Source organism: Neolamprologus brichardi, chromosome 13 (assembly GCF_056152115.1).
Source record: "Neolamprologus brichardi isolate AB-2024 chromosome 13, ASM5615211v1, whole genome shotgun sequence".
Classification (NCBI taxonomy): Eukaryota; Metazoa; Chordata; class Actinopteri; order Cichliformes; family Cichlidae; genus Neolamprologus; species Neolamprologus brichardi.
Window position 1 is genome coordinate 14,583,708 of NC_142116.1, and position 10,482 is coordinate 14,594,189.

At 40.6% G+C, this 10,482-nt stretch overlaps 1 protein-coding gene across 3 annotated transcripts; it reads right to left on the reverse strand.

Moving 5' to 3' along the window:
* Positions 1-5,023: 5,023 nt before the first annotated feature.
* On the reverse strand, positions 5,024-9,459 carry rps24 (ribosomal protein S24). Of its 3 annotated transcripts, XM_006783811.3 has the most exons (6): positions 9,280-9,459; positions 8,570-8,635; positions 8,268-8,477; positions 6,540-6,653; positions 5,674-5,694; positions 5,024-5,109 (listed from the first exon to the last, which is right to left on the reverse strand). In XM_006783811.3, the coding sequence occupies exons 1-5, from the start codon at positions 9,457-9,459 to the stop codon at positions 5,689-5,691; spliced, it is 576 nt and encodes a 191-aa protein (XP_006783874.2). In that variant the 3' UTR covers positions 5,024-5,109; positions 5,674-5,688. The 3 variants fall into 3 exon arrangements, with proteins under 3 accessions (XP_006783874.2, XP_006783875.2, XP_087706325.1); XM_006783812.3 differs by lacking the exon at positions 5,674-5,694; XM_087850199.1 differs by lacking the exons at positions 5,024-5,109; positions 5,674-5,694 and having other exon boundaries at positions 6,531-6,653.
* Positions 9,460-10,482: the final 1,023 nt, after the last annotated feature.

The window sequence follows — 10,482 nt, forward strand, 5'->3', positions numbered from 1 at the left end:
GATATATTTCTGGCATCCTTCACGGTAGTGGTTGACTTCATAGAAAACCCTAAAGGTTAAAGTGACACTTAGTAGAGCTAGTCCCTGCCCAGGTGTCCCAGGAACAAAGACAGAACGTGTTAAATCGCTAATTTTGTTTGTTTTTGGCTTCTTTTTTTCAGCTGTCCACAGAGCAGACAGATGCAGAAGTTTCATCAATCCTCATGTCTAATTTTTGTCCAAAGAGTGAATGAGAAGCCAGCAATATTACAACTGCCATATTTGATACAGGCAGCATTAGGCAGCATTTTGGTTTATTTCAGTTTCATTAGCAAACTGGAACACTGTGATGCAATGTTTGCAAGGCACAGACTTGGATTATTTTTGCATCACGCGTTCTCTTAAGCCCGAGGGCACACGTATGCGCATATATTTCCTCAATAACTGTGCTCACATAAACACACACAGATCCCGATGTGGAGATCATGACTTATTACACACAGCGCTCCATCATACAGTCACCCACATCTGCTGCCCTTTCTGATTACTCCATCCTCCTTTACCTCCCCTTCTGCCGAACCCTTTTTTCTTTCCCGCTCCTGCAACCATCCGCGTTATCCCCCCATGCCCCGGCCCCCGACTTCCTTTTCTTAGTGCTCTGCAGACTATCCTTCCGTGCCAACCAAAATGAACAGAATTCCTGAGGACATTGGAAGGTAGCCGGGACGCACGTCAGCTGGCACATTTTTACTCTGGTGTGATGTCCTCTGAGCCTCAGATGGCATGTTAACAACCTGGAAAAAAGGACCACAGAGTGGTTTCAATAAACCTCGCATGATTGAAACCGAAAAGTGTTTTTTTTTCTTCACATGGGCACACTGGTTAGAATACCAGCATTAGACAGCAGGTATGACTTTTTCCCCCCCACCTTCCTCTGAATGGGTGGAAGCATTGATGGAAAATACCATTGTTGCATTTCAGCGACTATACGGGACAATAAGAGGAGCTCTGTCTGTTTGGGCAGATGCAGTTTGCTGCAGTCTCTGCAGGGTTTTTTTTTTTTTTACCTCTTCCACCATTTCCAGAGAAGGATAAATGACAAAACCATGTCAGGCTGGCGATGCAAAGAGGATAATTAGGATTCACGAAACACAGTTTGTCCTCAAAAGCAAATCACATCCCTGGTGCTCAGGGGCTACCAAGGCACAGATCATTTTATATATCAGCACCTAGCAACTGGCAGATGGAGTGAACTTAGTGCAGGCTGCCAAAGCTGATAGGACACTGCAGGACTGCAAAATGAGCTGTGATGATTCCCCTGCTGAGGCCAACAAGGGAGACATACCTCATTAAGATGCAGCGCATCCTTGAATGCCCGGCCACACTTTACAGCAAGTTGCTCTTTTGCAAAATATATTTACAGAGCTATTGAATACATACCATTTGGAAGCAAATAGCTGCAAAGCAAACACACACCAGTGTGGCAGTAACAAAATGTATTTTATTAGAGCATCAAATACTAGTAAGGTTGTATAGTTTCCAGTTCAGATGAGTAACATTGCACATTGAAGCAGTGGCACACACACAGTATCATAACATGGAAAACAATAAGGCCTTTGTATGAGACGTGTAGGCTATTGTTGCTATTGATTACTGCACGGACATGCTGGCAAAACCACATAGTGAGTCATCAGGAATTCTGTCCATCTCCTTATTAGTTTAATACCATAACACTGCACTGCATGGAGAGGGACAGGCCATTAAAACGGCACCTGTGGTGAGGGCATAAACATGTGTTCCTCATAAATATCCATCCTGAAGAGGACTACAAAAAAAAATCCCCACCTCTTTTTCTACATGCAGGTAGACGAATACTCTCATTACAAATCCCCTTCGTGTCTTGAAGGAAAGCAGAGGTGAATGTTGTCCTTTATCTGCTTTGATGTGGCATGTTCGAGGGTCCCTGGAGGCCCTTGGCAGACTCTCGCTGCTGAGACTGCAGGTACTGTACAAACACACCAATCTGCAGCTCAATGTCACCCACCGCCTTCTTAACAGTCTGCTTATTTTTCTCTCATCGATATCGCCTACCCTTTTTTCCATTATTTCGCATCACATTACTAACCCTTATTCGTCCACGGCTTAATTCTGTAAATTACAATTTATTGCATTAACCTGCTGATGTCACCCTGCCTTCTCATTATTAGAAGAGAAGCTGGATTAGTGCAGAACGAAACTCATTTAGATACTTTAATGCTAAAACAAAGGAGGGGCAGAGAAGATATGAAACAGAGGCAAGAAAATAAAGAGTTAGAGACACTGAGAACAAGAGCCGCGAGAAGAAAGAGAGACAAAAGCGAGGGAGAGACTCCTGGGACGGACCAACAGGGCTGCGGCGAGTGGAGCTTAATTTCCCAACACCATCTGTTACCAGTCCCTGGATTGAAAGCTCCACTTATGTCAAACCTCCCACCACAGAGTCTTTTTCTCGTCTGTCCCCAGTAACTCTTCGCGCTCCACACCTATGTAGCATACTCTATCTTCCTCTACAGGGCAAGATAAGACGCTTAAGATGAGATAATCTCAATCTGAGCAATTTTCCGGCTCGTGGCAAGGAAAAAGAAAACCATGCCGTGCTGGAAAAATATGCTCAACTTTACCAGCTCACTGCACACTTAATTAGTGGAGTCTTCATACAGGAACTCCTTTCTGTTGTGTCGCGGTCCAAATGATCTCGATAAACTCTCAGTGTTTAATCTTTGCCGACTGGCACAGATTAAAGGAAAAGCCCATCGGGGCTGCCCGGTATATATAGGGCTTTCTGCTGGGAAACAAGAGCCCATGACACAAAATGTGTCAATGGAAGTGGCTCTAAGGTACTGCCCCCCCTCCCATTCCTTTTTTCCCGGTGGTGTGTACACTGAGGACTCCGGTAGAGAAGTGTCTGACCTACATTTAACAGTGCAAAGGCATGGAAATATGTCAAACTGCAAGGTTGAACAGAATTATATACATTATGTGGAACACAGAGCTTGAGCGTGGCCCCTAACTTGCACATGTTACATCAGATTGGACAAAGTAGTTGCTGCACTTTGGATAATGCTATTTTGGGGGTAGAGGTTGTCATTTTTAGCAGTGCATTAGTGCCTGTCAGATTGCATTTTCCTTGTTGTATGTTATTATTCATTACTTTAAAGTGTGCACTCAATCTGCCACGAGGAGTTTTCCTCTCCTCTTTAGCTTCTTGCAATCATTTCTCCTACAAGAAGAAATTCTAACCACACAAGAAAGCGAGACACTGGCGCAGAGGCATGGAGTGAGGGTAACCCTGAGGACAGAGTATTCCTTGGCATTTTAATCACTTCATTTACAGTCTCTCAGGGTATTCTGATGCAAATTATCTGAAAAGGTCACACTGCAAAGAGGGATATCTATTCTGTTCCAAATGGTATTTATTTATAAACAGGTCCAAAGACTGACTAACCTGTGTATTAGTATTATTTAGTCATCACTGACCTTCATATAAAAAAAGGTTTTAGATCGAAAAGAGTTAAAATACCTAATTTGTCAGGTGACCACCCTTTTAGTAGCAGCTTCTGCACATCAAACCAGCTTCATATTTTCAATGAAAGGAGCCCCCATGTGGCCACTCGTGTTATTACAGCGAAAGCTTTCTAATCAAACAAAAGCTGGTGTGAAACCACGTATGCGCTCACTGGCCACTTAGGTACATCTGCTCAACCGCTTGTTACTTCAGATATCTAATCAGGCAATCAAATGTCAGGGACTCAGTGCACGTACACACGATCAAGACGACCTGACGTGATTTTAGTGACTTCTAACTTGTTAACCTGCATATTTTATGAGAATTGACAGCCTGAAATACAGAAAATTTCCAGTGAGCAAAATGAAAATGCTCAGTCAATCAGAGAACAGTCATTCGGGTTTGAGTTGATAGGAAGGCAAATATAACCCAAATAAACTTTTATTACAAGCAAGGTATGCAGAAGAGCGTCCCAGAACACACAACAAACAGAAGCTGGAAGCAGATTGGCTACAGTAGCAGAAGACTGCAGCAGGCCCCCACTCCTGTCAGCTAAGAGGAGGAAACTGAAGCTACAGTTTGCACAGACTCTACAATATTAGTAAAGAAGATGAGTCTTTATATCTGCTGTGACACTTGGATGATAGTGGAGGTCCCTGAGAACAAACTGAGAATTATTTAAACACCACAGTCTACCTGATTATTGCTGCTGTGTACCGACCTTCTGATGACTACTTCCAGGAGGAAAACACTTTTAGGATGTGGTGAAATATCTCCAATGAATGTTACCAGCACCTTGTTGAACCTGCATCATGGAGAGTAAGGGCAGATTTCAAGACAAAGGAGGTCCAACCTGGTACTAGCAAGATGTATAGATATAGATTTTTGCAATGGTCTTGGAGGAACATTGTCTCGCTTCACCGTGTACTGTACCACTGGACATGGTTGAAATAACAAGGAAGCCACTTGACTTGATGTACCTAATAAAATGGCTATTGAGTCAGATTTACTGACCCTGCATTTAGATTATTTACATTCAAATATAAAAACTTTGCATTATTTAATGAGATGTACAAGTGAATAATTGAAGAATAAAACAAAACAAAACGAATCACTTGTTGGCTGCTTGACAGTAATGTTACAGCAAAGCCACTGGATGTCACCATCAACACTGCGTGTGTCAATTAACTATGTAAATATGTAACTTGTGTTCATCATATTTACTGCACTCACACTGGAAAACTGGCCCAGAGTCCTTAGTAATGAAATTCACAGATGTCAAAGCTACAAATATCAGCTTTTCCAACAGCTTCTACTCGGCAGCCTACAAAAACACAGCAGGTCATTCGGATCAGAGGGCTGGCTGCCAGCTATCTGACTTTTCACTCCTCGAGTGTTTTACAGTAACACTCAAACACCTGCTGGCTTCTTTCAAAGTCTAGAGTTTAAAAACATATGGTGAATTTAATTCTTTCAAAAACAAATAAACATAAAGACACATTTTTCCAATTTTTTCCAAACTTTATTTGATGACAATATACAAGAACATCTTGAGCACGGAGACCCTCCCTGGCTGTCTGGGATCACTGTGGGGAAGAAAGAAAATAAAAATCAATACCACAGCAAATTTAATTTAAACTACAGCAAAAGAAAACCTCACAGTGAGTTTCTGTAAGTTAGAAGAGTGCAAATAAAGACAAACGTTCACAAAAAAAGTTGAATTTTTTGTTGGGACAGTTTAAATTCACACTTGAATGCAGTCTGAGTAAGACATTTTACTTGAAGAACATAATGTCCAGAGTAAAATTCACACATCGACAGGCTTTTAGTTGAGCTTCCTCCCACACAAAACAAGCTAAAACCCACATGCTACACTTGGCTTCTACTAACTACAGATATGCACTATCAAAGCAGCCTGTTCAAATCTAAGTCAGAGTGGGAAAAGCCCACTGTAGCAGATAAAGTGGCAGAATGGGCTGGAGTAGTGGGAAAACACATAAGCTGGGAGTTTAAAAACACCATTGTGGGGGGTGAAAAACACTGAAGGAAAACTGCAGGGAAAATAAGGGATGACATGCACGGCAAAGCTCAGGTCCATCAGTGTCTGATGTGCAACACATTAGCACACCATGCTTGTTCTGCTTGTATACCTGCAGACTGACACTTCATTTCTGCAAAAGAAATCCATGGGAAGCAAAATCAAGAACAAAACATGGCACAAAAACAATGTTAACATGTTGAAAATTGAAACGTGGAATAGAAAAGAGCTCTGAATGGACCCGAGAGTTTTGACCAAGGCCAACAGACAGCACCACAGGCATGGCTGGACAGTGTCAATATTTTCCTAGCCAGCTGTGCTGTAGCTATTCCAGATGCAGTGAATTGGGCTAAAACACCATCCAGCTGGGCTGTGACATTCAGAGATCTATTCTATGTGACTGATGCCAAAGAGGGTACAGAAGTATGCAGGGTTTCAAGAGATTACATAATCATTTAAGCACTACTTTGATTTATTGTTTGGGCGATTTCCTGGCTATGTTAACAGGTTTATAAAACTACAACACTATTAGTTTACAGTAGTACTTGTTAGTAATAGGAGAAGGGATGGGTAGTATTACGTATTAACCGGTGGGGTCAGATCCTTTCATATTGGATGAGTGTACATCCAAAGACAAAAGCACTACAGCTTTGGTGAAAAGATGGATCAGGGGTGGTGCAAAAGCAGGAGTTACTGAGCCACTGAATGTAACTCCTGGATTATCTGCACACTGCACTTAAGTCTATTTCTGGAAAGCATTTACCTTCTACAGTTTCCGAAGACAATGAGATATGATTGGAAAGATGACAAAGGAAATTAAAACAACAGAAGAGTTGTGGAGAAACAAAGATTAGCAGGGTAGAATAAAAGGACAGGTGTGTAATGAAAATCAAGAAATACAGAGATTTCACATGGATAATGGTCAAAACTATTTCCCTGTGGAAAACTATGAGGTTGGTCAATGAGTGCTCACGATACCTTTTTGCCAGCAGCGCCAACACTGGCCTTCTTGACGCCTCGTACTTTCTTCATTCTGTTCTTGCGTTCCTTGCGCTGTTTTCTGGAGGTCTTCTTTTTCTCATAGAGACCGTGCTGAGAACACAAAGACAAATGCATTTTATTTTACAGACTGTAAAAAACATGGGAAACCTCCAGACTGTGACAGGCTTTTAAAATGACCTGTCAGAGTCAGAGCTATTAACGATTTATATTTATTATAATTTTCTCATTCGTAAGTTTAATTTAGTTTCTAGAGTGGATTTTCTTGTTTCATCGTTCTTGTTTTTATTAGTTCAAGTGTTCGTTTTTGTCTCTTTAAATACTACTGTATGACAATCACATGTCACAGGCAAAGTTTAGGAAACTCAGTGCAAGTATAAGAACTTAAAAAAAAAAAAGACTCAATAGACACATCCTTTTTAATAACAATGTTATCAAACTAAGAAAGGACATTTCCTCTATATTCAAGGGCTGCTCTGCTAGAGTTCCACCAAAAACTTAAAATCAATCAAATGTAAAACTGTGTTCAGTATCTAGTTTACAGGAGGGCTGAACCAATTCACCGTTAGCACTTCTTTATCAGAGATACTATCATTATTACTAACAGGAACTCATTTTCTTCTTTTAAACACAGGCTACTGCAAAAAATGAATTAGTGGTAGTTCAAGGCATCATTAAACTATATGTCCACCCAATGGCTCTGACCCCACTGTTAATACTCTCTGCTCCACTGCATGCCATATGATGGAGACGTCCTCAGAACTCATTCTGAAAATGCAACAGTGTTTTGCTGCTGTAGATCTTTTTTAGGCAGCATGTGTACTGAAGCTCGACTATCCTTACATGCTGAAAAGGACAGGAAACATCACACACACACAGGGCACAGCAAAAAACTAAGTGGAAGAGTGGGACTAGTGCAACTAGTTGGGGGTACGGAAGTACTTTGCGATGCTTCCTTGAAATACTGGTTGCCATTTAATTTGAGACAGCTTGCCACTGTAAAATCAGCTATGGTCCATGGTATATGGATCGTTAGCCTAATGCAATGTAGCCAACATTATACCTGTACATCGATTAGGAGGCCACTCAACAACCATCCTAATAGTTCAGTGTGTTTTAACAGACTGTTAAAATGTTTCAATAAATGGTCTGCTACAATCAAATCAGCAAACATCTTGATTTAAATACATGGGATAACCTTTTTCCTCCTCCACGGTGCCATATTGGGTACAGAGAATTCGGTACTTCTCGTGATATTAGTTTCCTGAATCTCTGGCATCATGACTCAAGCAGGGTCTTCATAGCAAGGTGCTAAGTATTTTGAAAAACACGTATCCCGATAAGTCAATAGAAGCCCCATCATTTTCCCTTTCTATATCTCTCCAACATACCGCATGTTTATATGCATCTACATGCAGAATATCAGCCAATATCCCCGTCAGATTTTACTCCGTAAAAACATCAAATCTGGTACTAATCTGGCTCTAGTTCAAGATAATAAATACTACTTCCTAATGTCATCAAAAGCTCTTCTCGGGTAAAATAATATTCCATAACATTACACTGGAGGTCCAGACTCGTGCAGAATTTGTGAGATGGCTGAGAGAACATGCATCTCCTGCTCATATATACCAATTTCAACAGACAGCTCTCTGATTTTTGTATAGCCACTCGTGTTGACACTTGGCAAAGTTATTCAAAACTCACCCTGGCCAGTCTGTGCTTGGGCTCATTCTTCTTGGCATAATCTAGGGAGTCGTACACCATGGCAAAGCCTGTTGTCTTGCCACCACCAAACTGAGTCCTGAAGCCAAAGACAAAGACGACATCAGGGGTGGTCTTGTACATCTTGGCGAGCTTCTCCCTGATTTCAGTCTTTGGGACTGTGGCCTTGCCGGGATGGAGGACATCGACGACCTACAGAGAGGAAGGGCAGGCGATAAATGTGCTGCTTCAGGACTAGAGCTTAAGCTCGAGATGTGATCAACTATGAACATGAGAGCCCTTACCATTTGCTTCCTCTGAAGCAGTCGGTTCGTCATGAACTTGCGGGTCCTGACTGTTACAGTGTCGTTCTGAAGACGAAAGGAAATTATGCATTAGCATTAGCGAGAAAACTGCTGTACTTGTAAGAGTCTCATAACAGTGAAGACAGAGGCTAACCTGTCTCATCCTACCTACCTGCCCCTATGTTGACATAACCGTTAAGTCATCGACTCTCCTAACGTTTACACGGTGTGTTAACTTAGAAATAAAACAACTAATTGCTGTAAAGCCTATTTCTGCCCGTTACTGAAGTGTTCCTGTGGTACTTTAACAAACATGCTAGCCTAACGTGTGGGCCGCCATTAGTGTGATTATGCTAACGTTAGCTGCCATAGGTAGGACTGTAAACTGCGCTATTTTTTTTTTATTTTCTAAATTAACGGATTATCTAAGCGTGTTAATGTGGCCATGTTGTGCACAGAAAACAATTTACAACGACTGGAAAGACAAGTGTAGCCGCTGGTGTGTGCAATATGCGGATCGACCTCAGTCAAACTAGCATCCTGACGGTATCTCTGAAATTTGTCTAAGACCGTTTCACACTACAACAATATCAACATTTTATTATAAAGCAGCTCTAAAGGATCACTTGGTCTGAGAGAAATGTGTGTTGGTGAACGGATGGCCTAGATGACCGACAGATTTTACTCGCAATTTTCACCACAAGACTCACCATCTTGACGCCGGCCTCGCTCAGGGACGTAGAAAAGGAGGAAGGACCAGCAGGCAACCGGATTAATGCCTGCACAAAATTGAGCGGGCATGTTACTCGTACTGCCTGATGGAAAAGATGATATCGGCGAAATTTAATTTTATTTCGGTTTCTAACAATATGTAATAAATGTGAAAACATCTTAATTACGCTACAAAGAAATATAGCCTATTATATGATACTTTTAAAGCAAAAATCAGAACTTTCCTCACCATAAAAAAAATTTGGCATTTGAGGTAAAAACTGTGGACGTTTGTTTCTGCCACTTAAAAAATTGTTTTTCATCGGAAAAAAGACTTTTTTTCCATTTACAAATCAAAATTCTTGTTGCTATACAAAATATCGGGTTATTTTTAAAAAAACAAACAAACAGGTTCTTATCTCAAACGCTTAGATCATTAGCTCAAAAATTTTGACTTCATTTACATTTTAGATTCTCCGAGTTTTTAGTAATTTTCGCATTGGTTTAAGTAAGTCAGTCCAACAAAACTTGTTTTCAGTGGAGGAAACAAACTTCCAGAGTAAAATGACATAATGAACAACACTTCTGGCAGTTCTTCAGTTCACTAGACATCAATTCTCATTTTATAGTCTCATTAATTTTAAGAGATGGACAGAAAACACAACACAGCTAACAACATAATACATTTTTTAATACTGTAACATACTGGGCTGAACCTTTTAGGTAGGACCAAATTGCTTTTTGATGAAAACATTTCCAAACTGCGCTGGAAAAAAAGGACACTATAAGTGCAGGTTTTTGTCAGGGTAACTCAAAACACACACCTCTTTTGGAGCTTGAAGATCCATCCACATTAACAATGCCCACCCCTTTAAAAAATATAAAAAAGTAGGGAGATGACTATATAGTTTTTGCATATTCATATGTGGAGTCAAATTAGGGAATAGACTAAGCGTAGAGCTCAATTTCCAAACAGTTTAAAAAGTTGTTTTTTTTTTGTTTTTTTTTTTTAAACCAAGTATATGTCAGATTTGTTTCTACATGTGCATATATATGTAGTTATTGAAGAGATTATGAAATAGCAGTAACAGGGATAGGATTAAGTACATCATCCTGCCCTTTTCCAAACATGTAAAGTGAGTGGTGCAGTGTTGTTGGTGGTAATTCAGTATCCTCCCTCTTATTTATTATGCGCTTTTGAA

What these genes read in the sequence shown, in the direction of transcription:
- rps24 (XM_087850199.1), bottom strand. Translation starts at nt 9,459, where the DNA reads ATGTTTTCACATTTATTACATATTGTTAGAAACCGAAATAAAATTAAA. An exon ending in TGCTTCAGAGGAAGCAAATG is followed by an intron (nt 8,478 to 8,569) that starts GTAAGGGCTCTC and finishes TCCTCTCTGTAG; the next exon opens with GTCGTCGATGTCCTCCATCC. An exon ending in CCAAGCACAGACTGGCCAGG is followed by an intron (nt 6,654 to 8,267) that starts GTGAGTTTTGAA and finishes TTGTGTTCTCAG; the next exon opens with CACGGTCTCTATGAGAAAAA.